Raw genomic sequence first — 25,544 nt, forward strand, 5'->3', positions numbered from 1 at the left:
TTAATAAGGGTTTTTTTTTTTACCAAAAATTACACTTTTTTTTTAATAGTCCAGGGATCGAAACGAGAACAGGACTCGTTTGAATCAATCAGTAAATTATTAAGCGATTCTTCTAATGAATTTTTGATTTTTTTCCAAACTTCTAGCTAAAAAAATAAAGATTTTCAAGATGGCGGTCAAGACGGCCGACAAGATGACGAGTGCCCTGGCAATAAATACCAGTGCACTCTAGCGGGTAAAAATTAAAATAATATGGTGGCAACACACTCTAGGAGATGGCTGCCACAACTTCCTACTGGGTGACGTTATATCTGCAATGGCATTAGTGGTGGAAGTTCAGTCTGTTGGTGGCTGCTTTTTTTTTTCTGTGGAAGAAGCTATCTTACGTAGAATGTGTCTGGTTCAGGCCTAGCTGAACGTTTGCGATCTGAGACTGTAAACAAATGCTAAAATATGATGGAAATTACTTCAAAGTGCGGCAACAACAATGATCACAGAAGAAGTAGCACTGCGGGAAGAGGGGCTAACGAAACGGGTTTTGAAACTGTAGTTTCCGGACGCACTTCACACGCATGTTTTGCTGTATCTGTCAAAGCACTATTTCTGATGGTTTCACTGTGCTAGTTTGCCGATTTTGTGTTTAATAAACCGGTAAAGTCTCCATATTTATCGCATAACCCCGTAGCAGCTTCAGGAGTCCACATATTTACCGCTTTTATTAAACAATTAGTATGAAACATAACTGCCACTTGCATCACTAGGGGGCGCCCCACTGCTACCACCTGATTGGCTCACGAACCAAACCCTCCACAGAAAATTGCACGGGGCAATTGCACGGAACCTGCTGTCGCAACAGCCAGCTGTCTGCTAAAACTTGCACGGCAACTTGCACCGAAACTTTCATAAAATCTCCATCGTGTGATAGGGCCCTTTACTAAGCTAGGGGCAGGGACGTAGCCAAGGGGGAGGTTCGTGGGTCCAGACCTCTCCCTTCAAGGATTTAAATTAAAAAAAAAATAGCCAGTCATGGGAACTTTCAACATAAGTGCAAACTCAGTCATATGTAAATAACTTCATAAAGGACCGAGATGATTATTTATGAAATCATAATTATTAATAAATTATAAACATATAATAAAATAATTCAATGTGACTATAATACAAAAAATAATAGACGAAAAATTGTACCTCTCGGGATCCGAACATAGTAACTAAGGTTCGCTAGTCTTATGCGCTATCCACAACGCTACGCAGCCGACTTACATTTTAGCATTTTACTAGTAGTTGTACAGCACGCCTCTACAAATGACAATGCGTTATGTCGAATATTTAAGAGAGAAGGAGTAAAAGGTCACGATCACATGTAAAATTATTATGTACGTAGTTTGCAAATAAATAAAAGTTGGACTCTATCTTATTGGCTATAAAATATATCCTTTTTTTATTTTCTTGTTTTACTTTTTGGAAGATTATTTGTAAACAATTGGTTTTAAATTAAGAAAATTGAAATTTTTGATTTCTATTTTATCGGGCGAGGGCTTCACAAGATTTCATACAGATTTTCTCAGCTCTCTATACCTCGATTTCTATAAATATCAGTATGATGTCAGCATGATATAATTTATCCGTACATCATTTTATAGTCACAACAGATGTCAGTGGTATGTCAAAATTACGTAAAAATTCATTACCTATCTATGATTAACAGTGATATCAGACCTAGGTCATGTGTTCACTGGGCAATGCACAGTATACACATATTAAACTTTTCACTTGGTCAGTTTAACTTCACTTACTGCTACTACAGCATGTCGGTGACGCGAACTCACAAGATTTTACCCATCCAAAAAGAGTCCAACACGCACATGATACAGACGAGTATATACAATGTATTAGTGTATATATGCCTATACATGTACACAGGCCGCTGCGCGTCGCCAGTCTGGCGCAACACGTCACTAGCAGGTCGGTGACGCGAACCCTTAAGCTTTGCACCTACCGAAAATCGCTCAACGCGGCTAAAGAGGTTTTCACTTCAAAAATTAAGATTGAATAAGAAATTTACAGCAACTTAACTTCATAAGGTTACAGAGAGCTTTGGTAGGATTGTTGTAATCATCATAGTGGGCTACAATAAATGTATTTCCTCCCTCATCTAGCCCAACATGCCTCATACATAGAAGCGGCAGGAATTGTGTTTGTAAGAAGTCTATATTTAATGCCGATTTTGCACGCGTGTTAATTGTAAGCATGTCTTGACATGTGTTTCGTGTATTAAACAACATTAGCATATATGTATGTAGTTATGACTTTGTTTTAACGACAATATCAAACAATTGACTAAAGAAAAAAAGTATCGAAACCATTAAATAAAAACCGAAATATAAAATCTTCTGTTTTTTGTTTTCTCAAGCAAAATCATTACCTACTTTAACTGTCTAAATTTCTAGAAGGTCCTTGAAATTTTAGTGCTACAATTTTCTTTTAAAACTCAAAAAGAAAACTTAATCATAAAAAAAATTGTTTTAATGGTTTACAAGATGCTGGCTACGACCCTGTTACGTGTGTGTTCAGTGCACCCAGCGGCACATCACGTCGCAGTTTGTGTCATGTGGGACTTGTGGCGGTCTGGGGTTCGTGGCGTCTCAGGGGTGTTTCCTTAAACCCCTTGGCGTCCGGCGTTTCAGAGTGGTTCGAACAACCCAGGTGAACTTCATCCGTCAACTTTTCGGATACAGATAAAAATAACGCTGATTTGGTTGGTCATTTTTTTAAAATCGAGAATTGCGTGTTGCCTCGCGTTGTTTCAACTCGGCCATAGCATAATTTTCACGACTATCAAGCTTGCCGGGCTTCTTAGAGAAACCGGCTTGTTCGAAGACTTAAATAAAATTACGGGCTACACGTGAGCCGCGCCGAATTTCGCACGGGGAGTTTCGAATGTTCTGTGTAGTGCTAGAGAAGGTAGTGTGACTGTGTTAGAGAAAAGGAGGGGGGGGGGGGTAGAAACTGTAACGCGCGAGATTCTAATTTGTGCTCAGTGGCAATGCCTCGTCAGAGGAACGACAGGGGCCCGAAAATGTTTCGTCACAGTTCGCGACGTAATTGCTCTCCACGCCGGCGAAGGGTGGCTCTATGGAATGGGGGAAGGGGAACTGAGAGCACCGGAGGTGGCAATTAGCGCTTTTAGCTTCCCGCTTCCCGCAGTGCCGGTAGCGTTTCAGCCGGGGAATTTTTTTATTATTATTATTATTCTCTGCGCGCGTCGTGCTCGGCGAAGGGTGGCGCCGGTGTGTTGGCAGGCCTTTGCAAGGCAACGTGACGTCCGCCTCGCACGATCCTCCGCAAACGACGCGACGGTAGGCGCGTAAAGCGCCCGTTGAAAAATGATGAATATACCGAACACAATTTAATATACACGAAATATTCTTTAAAATTCAATATCTTCTAATACTGCGCAAATGAAAATTATTTATTTTTATATATGAAATATGAAAATATTTGACAAAAAATATTGTCTTTGATGAAGTACATCTGAAAAACTACATTGCGTGTGAATTGTCTCTGGTCATTCAATATACACCTTCACTTGACTTGCAACTCTTGGTCGTCACAAAGCACAAAGCCACATACGATTGGCCGAGTGAATATATTGGGGTCTCCAAATTGATTCAAACTGGCCTTGAGCCTTGTTTATTGTAATAACTAGAGACATGCAAAATTCGCGGATTCAATTCGCGATAAGCTAGCATCAAAACAACTATACCTTCATACAGCTTCTGCGATTGGCCCACATTTTATCCGGGGAACTGTGAACCAATGGGAAACACTAAACCAAGAAAGTGCCGAATTACGGCCAGCCTAGTTGAGACGTCTCACGCGTCAGTAGCCAATTAACAGGTGTCATTTCCGCGAGTATTTTAAGGACTGTGGAGTCTATCCTAGAGGTCAATGAATCCGCGAATTTTGCAGGTCTCTAGTAATAACGTACGCAGGAATGATCGGAATTTGTCGGCGTTTTAACATGAAAGGCTAATGTTGTGTCGGTTGGAGAGAGATCAATCCTGGGAATTAGAACTATATCATTGTGATTGCGTATTAAAATTATTTTTGCTCTTATCAAATTTCGTCCAGGGTCTTCAACAATCAATCAAGTGCCATTGTAAAAGCCCTTTTTTAGGGCTCAATTTTCTCAGCAACGTGATGACACCTTTCATAAGCAAAACACATGAGGAAGCATGTTGGACGGAGTTACTTATTGAGGAATTCGACAGGGAAATTGAGTGCATCATTTGGAGATTCAATGACAACAGAACCAGCACTATAATAGATTTGAGAGTTACCATCAATCAAATTGATTAGCTTCTTATTCATATATGTTTGCGCATTTGTCAGCATGACAATCTTCGTAAGCCTAAAGATAAATTTGGTTATTTATATTGATCATAATTGATAAATTGAATATTTACTTACTTTGCAAAGTTAAAATCAAATTTGACAAGTACAAGAATGATTAAAAACTCACAAATGAAAAAAAAAAATTTTGAAAATTCTACTGCCATTTTTTGGTGAAAAATTCAAACAAACTTCTTAACACACACAAAAAAATATGGTAAGCGAAGCGGGGTAAGTAGAAAAATTATGGTACAATGTAGTGTAATAGTCAGTCAGTGACGAGCATGTTTATATTAATAATAGTTAAATAGTTTCAAAAATACATCCAACCAAGAAACTTCGCTAGTTCAATAAGCGTGAGTAAAAACTACATCTTGAATTAACATAGCGTAGGTACAGGAGAATTACAGTTAAAGAATTTCTAAGTTTTACAAGCAAGTTTTATATTAAAATTCAAACCATTTTATTCCAATCAGCTGTACATACCATACTTAGCCATCTTCTCCTATCAAGGCCATGTTTGTCACAATACTGTGTAACTTGAGTAGATTGTTTTGAGGTTTGTAATCATAAATTACCCATTTTTATTTAGAGGTATCCTCCCAGTCGTTTTCTGCAACTGGAAGCAAATGAAAAGGGCTGGACTTGCTTTTCTTCATTTTAAGCTATAATTAAGCAATATTTGCTAACTATCTTTGTAAATACATGGAAATTTTGAATATATTTGTGTGTGTGGCAAATCCTTGCATTGCCTACTGTGCAGCAATGCAGCGGAACAGTCTATGTATCTATTGCCTCACCTGATCTGTAGACCCAGACTGTCGCTTCACTTAGCATGTATTGTTGTTTCTTAGATAAATATTTTAAAAAATAAGAATTTTTTAAAAAAAAGTTGTAAATGCAGAAGATACCTACATTCTCATTTTATAAAATACACATATTTTAAACTCCTGGCACCTTTAGTAGATGCACCTCTGAACAGTTTACTAATTTCCTATTCAAAATTTAGAAGTAAAAAAACTGTAGTAAATTTTTAACTAAAAGTTGACTAAAATTATTTTGTACCACAGCACACAATGGTTTTCCAAACAAAATAATTTTCTTTCCTCAATCCAATCATAAATTAATTTTTAAAATTTGTAAATAATAATTTACCTTTTTTTTTTTTTTTAGAATAATGATACTACATACAAAATGTACTGTACAACTTTCAACACCTGTCCACAGAAACACTTCTTAAAATCTTTGCCACGTATAACTGCAAAGGAGAAAACAATTTGTACATTGTGCTTTGTCACTTATGTCTTCACAAGCTAAGTATTTGCCCTTTTACGATTTACGAACTACTCATTTATCCCTGGATGGAATAGATAATTCTAATTAGCTTGTGGCTCGTAATGAAAGTCAGTCCCGAAAAAATATATTGGGTTCTGGAACTAACTTTTCATTCAGAAGAACTGCCTGTGTAATGTCCTTTTTAGAGTTAAATTAAAATCACATGTGGAATTTTAAGGCTGGGAAGTAATCAGGGCTGTAGCCAGGATTACAGTTTGTAGGGGATAATTCTTAGTATTGTCTACTAAAGATTTATATAAGCACTTAGCATGTAGTTTCGACCAATTGGTTTCAATTTGACAGCCTAACAATTGTTATTTTACAGACAAACTAAGACAACATGAGTAACAAAATGTAGGTATTTTAAGTGTGAACTGCAAAAGCAAAACTATATCTTACATCCATATTTTAATTACAGAACATTAATACGATTATTAAGAAACAATTAGGTTTTCTAGTGTAGAAGTTATAATAGGTATGCTAAATTTGAAAAAAAAAAAACTTTCTCAAGTGATACATTTTTTATTTAATTTGTTTTGCACTCCCATCTTCCTACATTTCATTCCACGAAACCAGTGGCGAAGCGTGAGGTTTACATGAAGGAAAGCAACAACTCCGTTCACCCCAAAACACGGCCGGTGGGTGGGTGATGGGGGGGGGGGGGGGGGGGTTCCGGGCACCCCCCCCCCGGAAAATATGGATTTCAAGGTACAAAAGGGTGCTACCTAAGTAGTTTTCTTAACTGAACATTGACTATTCCACAGGTAGAAAAAAAGACATTTTTTTAAAAATTATAAACTATTTTTGAAAAATAATAATGTTTGACATACATTATTCTGATAATAAAATACCTACTCTACATTATTTATATACTAAGTGGGAGTGTTGTATCATCGATATCTGGTACAAAATATATAAACAGACAACACATGGCAAAGTACTTAAAATAAAGAGAAGAACCTCATAAAAATGTACTAGAATAGTAAAAATTAAATGTTGGTATTTTTTGTACCAACACAAAAGAAATTATCTTCATACGTGATCAGAAACTCTGTTAACTGGTACGTGTACCAAGAAACTGGCACGTAATCATTCCATTCCTGAAACGCCACAATTAAATTTTTTTCCTAGCCTAAATTATTATTCTAAGTGTGTAGGGGAGAGTCCAGGTTAGGGGAGGACCTGTGTGTCTCAGGCCGAAGCCTATACACTTTACCATGCGGGTTTTTAACCATGCAGGACAAGGGCGCGTGCATCGTGTGCTATTTGGGTTTACTGGCCAGCCATGGCTGCAATTGGCACCATGACTGACGCCCCATTGGTCGCCTAGCTTAAAAGCTAGCTAATGTGACTCAGGTAAAACCTGCCTAGACACAGAGAAAGCCCTGGGCCGGGTCATGCGGGGATCAATTAACATGCATTAAGCAAGCAGGTAACTACTGGACAAGAGGGAAGAAGGGTCCAGGTAAGAAGAGTTGGAGGGGCTGAAAAATCAACCATGCTGGAGTTGGGTGCTTGGGCCTTGCGGCCCGCATTTAAATATTGGGTACTCCTAGGTTATTATTAGCCAGGGGCGCATGCGCCCCCAGGGGCGGGCGACTTCACTCGTCAGCCCAGCCCAGCTGCCCAGGCAGCCACAGTTAAGACAGAAGTGGGCAGACGAGCCAGTAAACCGGCTCGAACTGCGGGCGCACGGGGCGAAAGGCAGCCTGACATTGCACCATCTTCATCTTCCTTCTTCCAGTCAACAGCCAACGACCTTTCAAGCCAGGTGGGGGTAAGTCGTTCAGGCGAATGAAGTATCTTGCGAGTCGGACCCTCTTGTCCTCCAAATTCCCGGGACGGTTGAAGGTCGCGCCGCCCAGGCTACCACTGGCTCCAACAGGGCCCCAAATTGAAGGCGCCGCCATCTCTTCCTTCAGAGTTCCGATGCCGTTCAGTTCCGTTGCGCGCGCGGCAGTCCACAGCTCCGCAAGTTCCAGCCCGCAGTTCGACTACACTTCGCATTTTTTCAGCACATCGAGCTCCCCTGCGGTGCCTTCACCGACGGAACTGCTTCCTGCCACGCGCCGAGCTACATTCAGGCTACCTTATACCCCGATAACCGTGATAACGACTCCACAGGCCGGCCATTGGTCCGCGGACTGCTATTGGTTATTCACAGCCACCCCAGCGAGATTGCAACTCTCGAGCTGGGCTCCCGTATCCGCCACCCGCGGGACGCGGTCGGTAGCAGTTGGCACTGCTAGGCCGCCTCCCGTACGCCTACAAATCCCCCACGCACTGCCAGCCTTTGGTTACCCAATAGGGCGCAGGGAACTCCCAGCCAACAGCCCGCGAGAGAGATGCGCGCGCCCCAAGAGACGATCGCCGACTGAAACGCGACCTCGCCACCTGCCCTGACGAACTATAGCGGACATAGCCGAAGCAGTCGGCGGAATAATTCCACCGTCTGCTTCGGCCATGTTCGCTTCAGTTCGGCAAGAAATCGCTACCTTCGTAGCTTCTACCACGTGTTTTTACAGCCAATCCCCTCCTCGAACCTTTGTACCATGCCACCCCCCTTCCGAAAGGAAACTACTGCGGCAGCCTTCCTGCTGAAAGCGGTCCTACCAGCGCTTCTAAACCTAGCAACGCTTCTAAAACAGCATGTTTTGTGTGTCAACGAATTCTTTTCTTATAGCGCACAGTACTGGGTCCCAAGAAGATAATGTAAAAAATACATACACCTAACTGCACGAGCCAAAGTAAAATACTATTCTAAATAAAATATTTATTTAAAAAATACATTGTCTGGAAACTGCCTGGGCAAGCACTGCTTGCCTTGCTTGCCCTGACGAGACGCCACTGCACGAAACATTAAAAAAATTCACAGTAATGAAAATATTTTGAAATACTTGAAGAACAACCCGAAACTCCTGTAATGAGGCATGGTCTGGTGTTCCACCTCAAGTATTTATAACATTGATTTATTTTTCTAAGTCATTCAATAAATCTTTGTGTATTCATAAAAAAATTAATGACACTCACCTATATCTAAATACATACATGTCAGATGGTTAATTACAAACTTAGCTTTTGTAATCTTACTGTATTTTAGAGATTGGCACAGGGAAGAAGATATTCTTCCTCTGTCCCCTGTTCAAAGAATTCAAACAAGAAATCACTTCGCAATTATTTACGTACATCATACGAAAAATGAAAATGTTAGGGAATGTCTATGTCTCAGAAAGTGTTTGTGCATCTTCATCGTATCTCTATGCTGTTTTCAGGGAATTTTTAATATAGCTCAAAGAAACTAGTGCAAGTGTTAATTGCATCAGTACAAAATCTAATAAGAACCATTTTTAGTCATTTAGAACTGTTTGGTTATTAAAGTCATGCCCAACTTGTTCATTGTAACAAGACTAAAAACTGGAAATGGGTTGTCTCCCCTTATCTTCCTTGCTTTGTGGTTACAACCGACAACAATCAGGTGAACATTTGTAACACTGTGGTCTTTTTTATATTGACTTTCAAGTAACTATTTACACACACAGCCTTTTTCACACACAAGCAATCAGAGCTCACCGCAGTGCACATACATGTTTGACGCTCTATGTCACTGGATAGTTACAGTTATCCTGAAGTAAGCTTAATAGTCAAGTTACAGTTATCCTGAAGTAGGTTTAATAGTCATGTAGCTTGCGGACATGGTTGTAACCGATGGTTCCCTAGTTTCAGACGTGTGCCGGCTTCGGCTGATGATACATGTCATTACACACGTGGTGGTGCGTACTTTATTGCAATGCTCGTGGAAGGTGAGTTAAGTACTCTTAACATTATGGTTGAAAAGTTGTTGGATAGTTGCTTGAACGTGAGGGCTCCGCAGAATGCGTTGAGCCCTGTAGCACAATGGAGATCAGTTGCCAACCCCCTACCAAGAAATAACTTGAGTTCAATGTTATTTTAGCATGGAAAACGTGTTTCAAACTTTCCTCAAGGCCGCATCAGTGAAATGGATATGGAATGTTTAAAACACGCATTGTTTATAATGACAATTTTTTCTAATGGTAATGGTTATCAATATAGTTCATAATGTTTAAAAAAAAATACATTAAATACTTAGTTGACTGTAGCGTGGGCCATATTCAATATATTAATGGGGTTGCACATTGGTTATTGGTTGCGCTGTTTTGTGTGGTACCGGGTGCATTCCTGCTCTCGCATGACCGCACATGCCTTGGTTGGGATGGGAAGCACCAACAATTGTCATCAATACTTTAGCAAACACTGTTCTTCATGCATGTTTTCCCTAAAGTTATTATTAAGAAAGGCTTATGTATTTTACACAATTGCCATGTCTAATACAGGTTTTGAATGGCGTACATGCCCTCAGGGATTAGATAGGCTGTAAGTTGCACATATTCACTTTACCTTAATTTGCATAAGGCATCGCGTTACAAAATATTTTTGGCGAGTGTATAACGAATCTGTACAAATACTGAAATATATTTTGTACAGAGATTCAACTTTTAATTTAGGCAAAACGCCCACAGTTGTAGTGTGTAGCTACACAGAATCAGTGCTAGTTTCACTATACAATTCGCTACTCTACAATTTTGGTAGGTACTAAAAACCTAATGGATAAACTAGGAAACAAATACAATAATTTATTATAACCACATTAAATGAGAATAAAATATTATTATCCAGAATTCACAACAACACACAAAATAAAGCATTCTTGATAAAATACAAGGCTTTACATTTAATTCTGCTCAGATAGTACACACATCTAAGGTTTTTGTAATGCACCAGCTGAAAATTAACACCACAAAACCATCACAAATGCATAAGAATCTGCACTGCAAATAACAATATCACTTCAAAAAATTCTAGCATTTCATACACATCAGCAACAAAATACAGTAGAACCCCACTCTTACATTACCGCTTTTTACGTTTTCCTGTCATTTACACCATTTTATTTCGGTCCCGTTTTAAACTCATTTGTCTCAATACAAGAAATTCCTGATGATTACGTGTTGATCATGTACATATGAAGATGACACTTTCATGTAAAATACGAGATTCAAAATGCTCTTGGGAACAATGGCGCTATAGTTCCTAGATTTTTTCTATGTGCTCTTCCATCAAAAATGATATTGGCAGGCTGCCAACACTAGCCTAGTAATGGAAGACTTTGAGAAAATGCTAGCACGCAACGCTAGAGCTACAGTTAATATAAATCCTGTACTGAAGATCAGTAACTTATATGTACAGTTTGTATTTATATTTACGGTATTTATCTTTGTCCACGTCTGTTAATCATAACATGGTCAGTAACAAATTTAAATGTCAATATGCATAAAATTTTGTATTTTTTTTAGAGTAATAAACTAAATTTTTATCTATATTTTATTGACGTGCAGCATGTAAAAGATGGAAAACTTTCTCAATGGATGAAAAACTAAACATTTTAAAGAGCACGGACGAGCACAAAGGTACTAGTGTTTCACTCGCTGAGATGTTAAGCGTGCCTATTTCAACTCTGAACACAGTTGTGAAAAATCACAAAATCATTGAAGAAAATGGAGTCTAGTGTGGTTTATTTTTTGAAATACTGAAGAAGTGTTTTGATAAACCGTGCTTTGTGTTTTTTTTTATATAAACATAACTTTTGTGATAGTTCACTTTCCTTATTCTTTGTGATAAAGTACTGATTTTTTAGTACTATTCTTAATCTGTAAATGTGTGACGTTAATATGAATTGCTAATGAAAATATGTACAAATACTGTATATACAGTTACCTATACAGAATAAAAATATGGGACTTTAATGTTAATTCTTCTCTTTAAATATGCTGCAGACACTCTTAATGAATAATTATGTGAATATCAGAGTATGTCATGTTCAGGTCTTATAATATCATAGTACTCTGAGGGAAAAAAAAAAGGAATTTTTCATACATTTCCCACATTTTACACTTTCTCGCTTATAAAAACATTTTCAGGCACCCTTGAATAGCGTAAGAAAAGGGGTTCTTATTAAAAAAATTATACAGCACCACTAACCCACTGAAGTTCTTCACTTGGTAAGTAAAAACTTTCAAGGCTTTTTATCAGTTTTATCACATATTTTTCTTTACTTTCTACACACCTCTTTTAAGACCCAAGCCTTACTGTCAGGTTCCAAAAATTACAGCAACTAACTGCCAACTAATAAAGCTACACAAGTAAAAGCTTTGAGAATAAGAAAATCTGTCATGACTAGACCTCAGATCTTACAAGAAATTGAAGGCAAAAGCAGTGAACCCCAATAGAGCAATACACTACATACTAATAAAAAAATCTTAAAGGCGTACTCACATCTTAAACCCGTGTAAAATCAATAACAACATCATATGATATTTGCAGGGCTTAACACAATTGAGGTAAACAGAGATTGCAAGTGCACATTAATGTATAAACTCTTTGATTACATTCACACACAAAAAAATTAAATAGATACATGTATGCCTAAGCGTACAAACACAAAATAAAAACCCAGATCTGCATTGCTTTATATTCTCAAATTCACACTCTTTACAACTTTTTTCTATTTCATTAAAAGTTTTCAAGGCATTGTTGACTATGTACTGGACTACATTCACAGCCATTAAAAACAGTTGATATCATTCAGTTTTTTCTAATAGCTATACACAAAATAAAGTTCCCAATATTACATGAAGTAAATTTAAAGAAAATTAACGACATACACACTTGCATAAACCATCGCTGTTCAAAATAATTACAGAATTAAAAAATATTTTCCATTGAAGTCAGTTGAGAAAACTAGCAAAACATGAAAAAAAAAAAAATAACAAATAAGATAAATGCATATAGAGAACTAACAAATCAACACTGTGATGCTTACATGTATTAATAATAAATGCAGGTACGCCAAAAATTATCCCCAAACCTGCATAGTGCAGTACAACATTTGGAAATTAATTTATCAAAAAAAAATTAAGTTTCCATTAGTATAAATTAACACAAAGGTACATAATCAAATTACTGATAATTAAATGTTACATCCGATGGTTTCAAACAACACTCCCCGGACCATTAAATGTCAGTTCCATTCCACGCTTTAGGAGGACATGTAGCAGCTGCATTCAGGGCACGCATTAGTGTGGCCAACCATCCAGAATCGTACAGGTTTTCCTTTATCATATAGTTAAGAGAATTATCTGCAAAAAAACCTAAAAGACAACAGTTTTTCATTACTTATGCAAAACCATTGAAACCCAAAAATGTCCATTCATTGAATTTGCTTCACAAAACAATTGAAAACCACCACCTTCATGAACAAGATACCAGCCAATAACATCTGATCAAAAGTACACTACCAATCACTCAATCAGGAGAATGCATTGGCCACAGCAGAAGGGAATGGAAAGGGGGGTTTGTATCATGTATTGTATCTTGTATCTAATGCATACACACTGTTTCCCAGTGTTCCCAATTAGTTTGCATGTGCCCGATGACAGTTCCTGAAACATTGCAACTGTTTTGTCATAGAAACCTGCGCTGTCATTTTTTCTGACTGAATTCCTTCCTCTATGTAACATTTGACACCAGATAATAAAGGTTTTATTTCAATTTGTTTATGTATTCACATTTGATGTTCCCTGATAGCCAGCATTAAACCAGCAATGATGTACACCCAAGGTATTATATTATACTAGAGATGCCATTTGCCAACAACTATTTGGTAGTGAAGCTAGTTGTGGAAAGACAAAGACTGCATGCTAGGAACTGTACATAACATTTCAGTGGGCTTTTAGCGCCCCGTTCAAGCTGAGCAAGAAAAAAAATTGTGATTCATTGTCGCAAAAGAATCGGATTCGTGTACTGAAGAACATTGTCACACGAGAACTTGTGCAATGCATCAGCAATGTGCCATAGGCACATGCTTCGTGTTCACCAAGTACAAGTTAGAGTATAGATTTTTTTCCTTTAGCTGACTTATAAACATTTTATCGTATAAACATGTTTGCATTGGTATTTAAAAGGGCTTACTTTTGTCTCATATTAATTTCCTTTCATTACTGCACTCGTAGTGGAAGCTTGCTTCTGCAGTCATATTGACTTAGAGTTCTCTTCTGGCATTCGGCAGGTGTGTAAAGTATATTCAAGCTGTGTAAACATGGAGTGAAAAATGTTAATAGAGATGCCTTTTATTGATGTAATATCCCAAACAATTACATAAATGGCTGTGTCACAATTAAATCCATCTCAACTTCTATAATGCACTGCAGCTCTCTCTCACTGATCAATTTGTAACAATTTGAAATTATTTCTAACCTCTAAACAACTCCAGGTAATGTACTAAACAATGAAAATTTAAGTCACTTATTTATACTCCATAAATTGAATAAAAGTATTATTCATTCCTGTCAGTTTACGTTGAGATTCTTTAGCAAACCATTTGTTCATTTCAGACTGAAATTTATCCATGTGTGGACTATGGATTTCATTCTAAACCCATAAATTTAGCAACCAAGCAATCACACACACTTAAAAATTATTTTCATTTGTGAATTCCAAAATTAGCGTAAAAAATACTTTTCTTGATACACACATTTTTACTTTTCTAGGGTCTACAGTAAATAGCACTGGAGATATAATTATATGCAAGACTGGGCTACTATCTCTTTAAATACATCCATAAAAATATTTGCACAGTAAAATGAATTGCATATTGTTATGATACAACCTTAAGATGATCTCAATTATTTACTATTCTAAGACAGGGTGATAGGGGGCTCAAGACTAACAATGAAAGACAGTTCAATATAGAGACTTGATTTAATGTCACGTACTATTATAGAGTTAGCGGTCACCCATTTAGACAATTATCGGGGAGCCTCGCTACCACACCTCGGCAGGTTCCTTACCCACGCTGTGCTGGGTCGCGCTCGCGGCAGGAATTCAACGACGGACTGCGGCGGCCGAGGACACGGCGCTCCGTGGTTCCGGCGTCACGACTTCAGCCGTCCAGTCGCCGGTGACCAGAAGAAGCCCCTTCTCGACGGTGGCTGTCGTTTTTATTCTTCCATCCGCGTCCGTGTTGATGTTCCGTGTTGTCCTCTTTTCTCTCGCAGCGGCGGTCGGCCTTCGGCGACTCGCGTCGCTGTTTCGCTGGCGGTGTTGAAACTGCTGACACCTCGTGTTTGACTCAGGGCGAGCCTCGAAGCCGCTTGCCAGAGTGCTCAGAGCGAGTCATAACAATATGGTACACAGAAAACCCTCAACAATCATAATATGTTTATACAATCAAGGCTACATACACATATAGTACTATCAAATATTTCACATAAATTCTCTCAGCAGTTCGGTTTCACACACTATCACATATATTGTCACGTGCACCTAGCCGGTGCCACCGCCATTTCTGTCACGATCCACCTTCAGAGGGGGGGGGCGAGAATCGTAGCTCTTTACATAGAAACAACTCGCTTGGCATCAACTAGTCTTAACTTCATAAAATACTTTACTGTACCTAGGATCATAGGTTCGTCATCCCGTACAGGATGTCTGGTGAGAGCTGAACTAAGGAGATTTTGCAAAATAACATAATACTTAATTAAAATTATTTTATTCTTAAAGTCAAATACTCAACATCATTTTAAAGAACATTTAAATAGCGGGATTACAATTTAAAACAATAATCTCTTTACTTCCTTAACGATTGAACGACCTTACAAGAGAGAGAATGAGAGAACTTCACTAAACACTTCCCTAGTCCTTCCGAATACCTCAAATCATAATTAATACTTAAAATTAAAACAAAGATAAGTCCATACTCACATTTTCCGAAAAGCCTTTCTTGATCGATTACTTTAAAAAAATAACGTAGGGGCCTCTCCTGCCCTTGAAATCCCGAACGAACATTACATTTTAAAAACTATGACGCGTGACCCCTGACGAGGGCCATAGCCTCCGCCCGAAAGCTTGACGACTACATTATGACCTAACTTAAATTAAACGACTCGTGGCCTCTGGCGTCGACCATAGCTTCCGCCCGAAAGCTTGAATTCCTACATCACGAACGAACTAACAACTCGTGACCACAGGTGAGACGCATAGCCTCCGCCTGAGTGAGCCTGAATTCCTACATCACGAACGAACTAACAACTCGTGACCACAGGTGAGACGCATAGCCTCCGCCTGAGTGAGCCCCGAGTCACCACTCACTTGCGCTTAAATTCGCGCGCCCTGCCGCGCCTACCATAACAAAAGCTCGTTATTGAAGTCAAATTTACTAAACAACTAACTAGAACATCTGGGAAGACTACCCCCCCTCTACCCCGATGTGCAGGCCACACCGCGCGGCTTGTTACGACAGCGCGCCCCAGTAACTGCGGCCCGTGGCTGCGCCAGCGCGCGGCCAAACAAACAAACAAAATTCTGCAAGCCCGCAGCGCGCCGCGCCGGCCCCGTGCCCCAATTACATGGTCACGCCACTTGCGCTGACGAGTGAACAGAGCAGCCAGCCCAGAGTCCCGTCAGTAAAGTCCCTAAATTTGATTTCAACAACCCTGCAAAATTTCAACCCGCGACATAACCCTCCCCTCACAGAGCTCGAGCCCCATCGAGCTACCTCAAAATTACAAATTGTCTTTTTCCATTAAACCATAACTATAAATTCCTCATTTCACAAAAATAATAATTTTCTTAGTTCCTTGCTGTCTGAACATACATCTAGATTCTGCATAAGATTTATTTTAAAACAACAAGTATTCATAAAATTAAATGTAAAACTTTTATCTGGTTTGTTCTCACAGGAACCTTCAGAGGCTCGAGTTCTCAATTCAAAAAAAATTGTTCTGTTAGTGAAGCTCTCTTTACAAATTAAATTACTGTTCTTAGTTTCTCAGTATTCGTTAAACAATGTGCAAATTCTTGATAATTATTATTATTTTTTTTTTCCGGTTTCCGTTTATTACCATACTTCTTTCGTTCTTCAAAAAAAATTAAGTGTCCTTACAGTGTTTCAATTAATTAAACTCTTATCTCGTGAAGGTTGGTGCAACTCCTCGAAGTCAGTGTTGTCGAGAAGAGTAGCTCCCTGGGCTGGCCATCAGCAAACACCACTCAACTCCAACAGCTACTGGACTGGCTTCCAGGGCAGCTCACAACTTCTCCCCACATCTGCTTCGGAGTTGTGCCATCCTCATCACGAACAGATTACAATTCTGAAACATCATCAACAGGCATTACCATCACGCCTGACAAATACAAAACTAACTACTAAACTGCAATCGATGGGCAAGGATGCAAACACACAAAAAAATAAAATTAATTAATTCAACTGCTAACATAAAGTATCCCACCCTTAGCATAATCTAATCAGGCAAATAATTTGATAGGAAAAACTTAAGGAAGGGAAACATGACCTCCAATGATTTTCCCTACCTCTTGAGTCTTGATCTTCTCTATACAGCAAATAGTCCCCACGAAGTAACTGGGTTGAAGGTCAGTTCACATGACCCACCCATAACCTCTTCTACTCTTCTTTTCTTCTGGGGGCAACCACAATGCCCACCAATCTCTCTCCATGGTGCCGAACCAGCTATCCCATGAGAGTAAACAACGTAGTCAATAGGAGCGCAGAGGGGAAACACCAATCTCTGGCTTGTCGAGTCATAAAACTGCTTTATCTTCTTCTTCTTCTGAGTAAAAATATCTGACTAACCTTGCTTCTATTCTTCCAAACAGTAAAAGTTCATCAGGTATCTTCATGAAAGAAACATTCTAACTAATAATTCTTCATTTTTCTTCTTCTTTATTTCTGTTAGTTGTAATAGAAGGCCATGTTAGGGAGGTTATAGGGAAAAAGAGTGGCCAATTCCCACCCCATCACCCACCTAGATCATGACTAATTAACTTTTAAACTTTCTATTTCAAACAAATTAAAAAAAAAACATTTTTTTTTATTCAAACTTTTAAACTATAATTACTTTTACTTCATAACCTCAAAAGCTAATCAATAATTCTAAATGAAATTGTGATTTACTGCATCCTTGTTCCATCCGATCTGTTTGTTTATAACCTTTCTTGTAAAGTATAAAATTTTCAAACATTACTAATTCAAAAAAAAATTAAATTCTGGTGTCCTTTGAGTTACAATTAACTTTACTATTTCTTAGCTTGAAATAATTTAAGTTTTCAGAACTATTTCATTGTCTAATTCACAACACTTAAAAATCAACTCAAAACAACAAATCATCAAAATCAATAAGATCATCTGACCTACCTATCAGTACTGTGAACTTGAACTGTTCGTACACATTTATAATAAGCTATTGTATTTAAATTCCAACCTAAATAAGGTTTTAAAAAAAACTACTAATCCCTCTGTAAATTAAGAAAATTAACTTTAAAAATTAAACTTAAGGTATTAGTTCTTTTTGACAGCTACCACAACTCACTAGTTCCATTACATTACTATAACCTAAAAAGTTCTGTAAATAATGTTTATAACAAAAAAAAACTCCAGTTACTGTCTTCCATAAAAAAAAATAAAACTTTACATGACCTTATTAATCTCCACTTGTAAGTCCATGGCTGCCAGCTTTCTCTTCTCTTGAATCTTCAGTCTTGGCTCTTGTTTCAGTGATCTTGTATCTTGTCTCTCGAACTCTTGTCATCTTGTAAACTGGACTGCTGCTCAGCTCATCTTAAGGAATCTGTAACAGTTTCAAAAATACATGTTAATTTAAATTACATAATTCCTGTTCTTTGGTCCTAAAAAAAAAATTGTATTATTAGTACACATTACCCTGAAACAACATTATTATTCATTGTTTATTACTTAAAAAAAATGCTTTACCATAAAATCCTTTTTTGTTCTTTTCATTAGGCCTATTTATTTTCCTTCTTCTTAATTAAATTCTGCTTCAAATGTTAATCCTAACTTAAGACCTACCATCTATTTATTATTCATTACCTACATTATTTATGTTACCCTAAAATTCCCATAAGTTTCTAATACTTCCTATCAAAGACATTCTCTCTAAAAAAAAATTTACTTGTGACTCTTAACTTAACAAACTTAAAAAAACTTTTACACTAGACTTAACTTATTATTCATTCTTAGTTACTAAATTTCTATTTGTAAACTTTAGTACTTACAAACAAAAACTGCCTATTTCTCTCTACCTCTTAATCTCTTTCAATTATTACAATAATAATGTTACCTTGCATCTTTAAACTTTCTTCTTTTCAATTAAATTAGACATCTCATAACAATAAAAATTCTGCCTATACTCTTCTTATGGGTGTACAACCCAACAACAAAATTTCAAATTCTCAAGTTTCCTTATATTTAAATTATGCAATGCACATAACCTCTGTGGTGCCTGTACCCTTTTAGGCCTACCACCTTCTCCTCTCACAGCATGACAACTCTTTTTCCTCGGGGTCTGTATTCACTGTTCCAAATCAAATATCTCAAATAAATTAAAAACAAATTTATTATTTTAAGAAAACAAAAATTTACATTGACTTTACTATGGAGCCTGGAAATCTCAATGTCTCACAGCAGCTAACATGACTAAATCCCATGGAACCCCAGGTTTACATAACCTGTGCCCAAAAATTTAAGCATACCAGGCTTTCCCTGCACTGGTTTTACAGCATCACACACTATTTAGGGCCCCTGATCTGCCATCAGTCCCAAGGAGTTTTCCCACAACCCCTCTCTACACAAGCGCCTACCGCATTCCTCTCAATTGGCTATCGGTTTTACGGCATTCTTTTGGGATCCGACCATCAAGTTAGGGCTAATCGAACACTAAACCTCCATACTTCCAAACTAATGTAAATCAATTAAATTTTCTCTGTAATTTCTTAAAATCCAAATAAAAATTATTCAAACATGCCCAAGAAACTTTCAAAAAAAAAAATTCATAATCTTATCTTCAAACCCTTAAAATAAAAATAAATAGATTACTCTGTTTTCTCCTTAATAACTGTAAACTGTCAACAAATATTATGTCGTAAATTTAACTATGCTTACTGACTCTTAATCAAAAAATCTCATTTGTCCTAATTAATAAACAACCGATTTCCTTAAAATCTCACTGTATCTCTCACACTCAAACTCCACTGGCTGAATATCTCAATAAATTCAAAAACAATTATCTAAACTCTTAAAGAAATTCCTCCCCAATTATTCAAATTACTTCACATTATTTTATTTCATTACTTAAAACACCTTACTCAAAAAAATTAATTAATTCCCTTCCATTATTATTTGACCAGAAAAAACTTTCTCATTAATTAATTTATTAAAATTCAATTTCACATTAGGCAAGTACACTAACTCTCTACAGCAATGTTTCTCATTTCCCTCCTTCCTAACTGAATCCAATCTTACTTAACCTCCAGGGAATTTACCTCACAAAATAACCAAATTCACTGTAGTGCCTATCTGCTATAGGCCCACTACACAGGGGGCTCTAACCCCACCAACAAACTTCATTGAAATGGTACCCTATCCCATACAGGATAGCCACTTCGGTACTACCATGGGGAACTCCTGCCCCAAACTACTCACAACTCTCAGGATTCTCCTGACCCTTAATTCCGTAGTCAGCCCATCTCCTATGGTCTGCGCTACAATTCCCTTTCTTCCCAGGGACACAACGCCTCACCTTAGGGTCCCTCGCCCTAATGAAAACATTAATTTTGTCTCTCTGTTCTTTTGGAGTAAATTCCCTCTACACACAAAATCTAGCCTTCCCAGTTTTCTTAATGCTTATCGATTTTATAGTGTACCTCCTTAATAATGTTTACAAATCCCAAAAAAATATTTTTAAAACCGAGGTAGAATTTAACTAACAAAAACATAAACAACTTACAACGAAACACTTCTAGCCTATACATCATACACTTCTTAAAATAAATTACTTACATACTGAAAGTTCCTCTTCTTCTAAAACACACTTAAATTTAAATTTATTTAACCAATAGTCTATTTTCTTATCGCTAAGTTACCGTACAGCTGATCAAAACAAGGTCACGGCCTGTCCACGTCTCCGTATGAGCCCGTGACGTCACCGAATTCCATCAGGTGCGCCAACCCTCGCTTGCGGTTCCTCCGTTCTCCGCTAGGTCTCAGCACCTCCCCGTCACGTGTTCACTCTGCCACGTCCACTGACGTGTCGTTCTGAAACAACTCTCAACATTTTTCTAATTAAAACAAAACATCACTATAAATTCTATAACTCTCTTTTACATAAACTCTCGTTTTCTCTTTAATTCCTTTCTAACGTTTATCCTTCCCTCGACTGATTTAATTCGTACGTCTCGTCTCCTACGCGCACGACAACAAAACAAACTTCACTTGAAAATAATTCCTATTTACGACAAAAAATTTTTATTTTAAATTATAATTCTCTTAACCTACAATCTTAAAATGAACTTCAATTAAATTAAACCACTTGCATTATCTCTAATAAGCATTTAACTTATAACGTATTCTCCTCACGTAATAATCCCCGATATAAATCTACAATAAATTCAACGACTTAAAACAACTTATCACTATAAACTTTATCCTTACAAGTATCCTCAAATAAACATCTGTTACGTCAAAAAAAAAATCTCAAAGACTTCCTCCACTATAGACTAAAATTCCGTAATCCTCTCCTCAAGTAAACTCTTAATAACCTGCTATCAGAAGCTGAAACTAACTTAATAATAAACATAAAAATCTACCTCTCTCTCTCTCCAGAAATAGAACCTACCCGGCGCCTCCACCATTTCTGTCACGTGCACCTAGCCGGTGCCACCGCCATTTCTGTCACGATCCACCTTCAGAGGGGGGGGGCGAGAATCGTAGCTCTTTACATAGAAACAACTCGCTTGGCATCAACTAGTCTTAACTTCATAAAATACTTTACTGTACCTAGGATCATAGGTTCGTCATCCCGTACAGGATGTCTGGTGAGAGCTGAACTAAGGAGATTTTGCAAAATAACATAATACTTAATTAAAATTATTTTATTCTTAAAGTCAAATACTCAACATCATTTTAAAGAACATTTAAATAGCGGGATTACAATTTAAAACAATAATCTCTTTACTTCCTTAACGATTGAACGACCTTACAAGAGAGAGAATGAGAGAACTTCACTAAACACTTCCCTAGTCCTTCCGAATACCTCAAATCATAATTAATACTTAAAATTAAAACAAAGATAAGTCCATACTCACATTTTCCGAAAAGCCTTTCTTGATCGATTACTTTAAAAAAATAACGTAGGGGCCTCTCCTGCCCTTGAAATCCCGAACGAACATTACATTTTAAAAACTATGACGCGTGACCCCTGACGAGGGCCATAGCCTCCGCCCGAAAGCTTGACGACTACATTATGACCTAACTTAAATTAAACGACTCGTGGCCTCTGGCGTCGACCATAGCTTCCGCCCGAAAGCTTGAATTCCTACATCACGAACGAACTAACAACTCGTGACCACAGGTGAGACGCATAGCCTCCGCCTGAGTGAGCCTGAATTCCTACATCACGAACGAACTAACAACTCGTGACCACAGGTGAGACGCATAGCCTCCGCCTGAGTGAGCCCCGAGTCACCACTCACTTGCGCTTAAATTCGCGCGCCCTGCCGCGCCTACCATAACAAAAGCTCGTTATTGAAGTCAAATTTACTAAACAACTAACTAGAACATCTGGGAAGACTACCCCCCCTCTACCCCGATGTGCAGGCCACACCGCGCGGCTTGTTACGACAGCGCGCCCCAGTAACTGCGGCCCGTGGCTGCGCCAGCGCGCGGCCAAACAAACAAACAAAATTCTGCAAGCCCGCAGCGCGCCGCGCCGGCCCCGTGCCCCAATTACATGGTCACGCCACTTGCGCTGACGAGTGAACAGAGCAGCCAGCCCAGAGTCCCGTCAGTAAAGTCCCTAAATTTGATTTCAACAACCCTGCAAAATTTCAACCCGCGACAATATAGTCTATGCTGTAGAAGCAGAAAATTTTTGTGACACTTTTGAGATTTTAAACATGATTTCAAGTGTTTTACCACAATTTAATATCAAAAAACTGTTTTGTATTCTGTATTGCGAAAGGCAGCAGGTTTTGTGTAAACACTAATGAATGTACCAAATTTAACACAAAGTTTTACACAAAAGTTATCTACTCTGGGTAGTTCAATTTGCATGATATTGTAGATATGTACCAACATCTTACTTCAGTGCCTTCTCTGCATTAATTTGATGCTGAAAACGTCTCCAGAAAACATTTAGAATGGCTCATATAAAAATGTTATTGTTTATTTTATCTAAAAGATGCAACACTGTATTTTAAACTCCCTCATGTGCCCTTCTTGTTACCTACCCACCACAATGTTTGTTCAGAAAAAAAATTAGAAACAGCTAGTGTACAATAGTTATATTTTATTCTGATACAAATATTTTTCGAATATTAAAATAATTTTTTTTATAATTTAATTTCAGGTGAATGTACACTGTTAATAGTAAGCTAGAATAAGATGTGTCTCAACAATTAATTAAAATTGTAATGTCAGTAATTGTGGCCACTTAAAATCTTATAATTTGTTTTATCTCATTCAGATATAGTACTACTTTTACAATCCAAAACATTTCACGGTTTCACTTAATTGATATGTGGTACAGACACAAGTCACAAACCCACAACAAAGTAAAGTGTCATATGCAGTAGAAAACTACAGAAGAGGGTGAAAATAATTTCTTAAGCTGCAAAATCAAGTTATTCAAAATTAAACAAACTGTAAAATGTACACCACACAAACTCTTTACATGTCATTTTTAATGTTTTAAAAGATGATAAAAGTTGTATGTACGCACATATTTGGTACATAGTAGTTCAGAGCTATTGTTTCATGATGTTAGTAAAATAATAATGTCGAAAGGCAAAAGTACTATAAAAAATTACATTCATATAACAAAACACTTTCTACTATAGTAATGTGATATGCCAACTTCAGGAAACTAAAAGTGCTTGTCATTAATGTGCACTTCACAAATATATGCTATCTAATAAATATTCTTTTTATAAAATTGCAAAGGACAGTTTCACAGCCAAAACACAGGGGAAAAAAGTAAAAAATATATATATAAATATTACGCAATGACAGAACTTCGACTTGACGATGCCTGTACAGTTGTACTGCTGCTATCTACCATTTGCGGTTCAGTATTATTGTCTTCGTCAATCTCTTTGTAAGATGATTCAAAACCTGAAAACATCGTTAATTTTCATAAAGAACAAGTAGTAGAACAATGGGTCATATTAATATGGAAGTATATGTGCACAAACAATATATATATAAATGGACAAAATTAATATTAAATTTACATTTAACTGAATGTTTCTACTTTATTTCATAGTACAAAAAAGTAAATGTTCATTCTGTCATAATCTTACAATCTTTGAAATTTTGGCACAGCGTTGCATTCAAATATGAGTTTTTTTTAATATACCTATGTTACACCTGTGACAAATTAAAAGATAGATAAAAATATAAAAAAGTAAAAACATAGATTTGTAATATTTTTATTGCTGTAGTGTGACATATATAAAGATATATAAAGCATGGTTGCTACAAGCTTGGAATTCCAAAATTCCCTGACTTTTTCAGTTTTCCAGACCTGAATTGACAAATTTCTCTGGCCTTTCAGAGACGAACAATTCTGTAGCACCACTTGATGTTGATGCTTTTCTGCAGGAAAATAAGGTTGTATGTGTCATTCAAATGTTCCATTTTCATATTAAAACAAAAGCACACAAAATAAATTAATTACATGATGATAACCTTTTTTCTCAGAAGAAAACACTTTGCAAAGGACTGCCACCTGCACCTATAATATATTATTACTCAGTAGAATTCACCCTATTGAAATTAATTATTGGTAATTCTGAAAGAAAGCCTCTTTTCTGGTAAAGTTATTTTTACTCCCTGACACAATTTACAATCTTTCAAATTGTTTACCAGTAGTTTACCGTTCTTGAGGTATTAGATTGGCTCATATATTAAAATTAGTGTGATACCATAATAATCAATTGGATAGGTAGGCTCAATTCAAATTATTTTAAAATAGTGATGACCTTTGGTTAGGCTACGTTAGCTACATTTAAAATATTTAAATTATAACTACATATTTATTTCTCGTTTACTTGAGGTTATCTGATTTTGAAAGCTAGTTTTACAAGTCACTCACTTTATACCGACGCCCTTGAAGATTTTCTGACTATGGTCATGCCAAACTTCATAATAAATTTTGTTGATTTTTCTCAAATTTTTTCAGTTTTGTGTTTCTAAATTATTCCCGATGCTATTTGTTTCCCCCACCGGCATGAAACACGAACCGTCTGGTTTTCTATTTTATTTATTTTGTTTAATATTAACACATTAGCCATACCTATGCATCCAGTCTATACGAACATTGCAGAAATCACAAATATATTCTCCTTGAAAATACTTCGGTCTTGATGTCCTTAATGTAAATGATGAAATTATTCTGCTATTTTTGAATAACTCTTCGTAACTTTATTTCTATTATTCAAGTCGGTAATCTCCAGAATTATTGCACGTAAATTCAGCGTCTGATTATTTATTGACAACACACGTAGTAATTAACGCAGTTTGAGATTGAAATACGTGTTTTTGCAAAAGATTACTATAGATTCTCCTGAAACTATTGAGTAAAGACTATAGAACATGTATGTAAACATATGTAAATAATTTGTTTCTTGTAAAAATGTGTCTACTGAAA

General features: G+C 37.1%; 1 protein-coding gene across 4 annotated transcripts in view; it reads right to left on the reverse strand.

The window, feature by feature from the left end:
* Positions 1-4,879: 4,879 nt before the first annotated feature.
* Positions 4,880-25,544, reverse strand: part of LOC134541879 (major facilitator superfamily domain-containing protein 12-like) — a 64,120-nt gene continuing 43,455 nt past the window's right edge. For 2 of the 4 annotated variants that reach the window (XM_063385586.1, XM_063385585.1), the window contains exon 8: positions 4,880-24,007. In XM_063385586.1, the coding sequence (XP_063241656.1) occupies positions 23,948-24,007 (60 nt within the window). In that variant the 3' untranslated portion in view covers positions 4,880-23,947. The remainder of the gene's footprint in view (positions 24,008-25,544) is intronic. The other 2 variants (XR_010076695.1, XR_010076696.1) reach the window with 2 other exon arrangements.

The sequence above is a fragment of the Bacillus rossius genome, assembly GCF_032445375.1.
Source record: "Bacillus rossius redtenbacheri isolate Brsri chromosome 4 unlocalized genomic scaffold, Brsri_v3 Brsri_v3_scf4_2, whole genome shotgun sequence".
In the NCBI taxonomy this organism is placed as follows: domain Eukaryota; kingdom Metazoa; phylum Arthropoda; class Insecta; order Phasmatodea; family Bacillidae; genus Bacillus; species Bacillus rossius.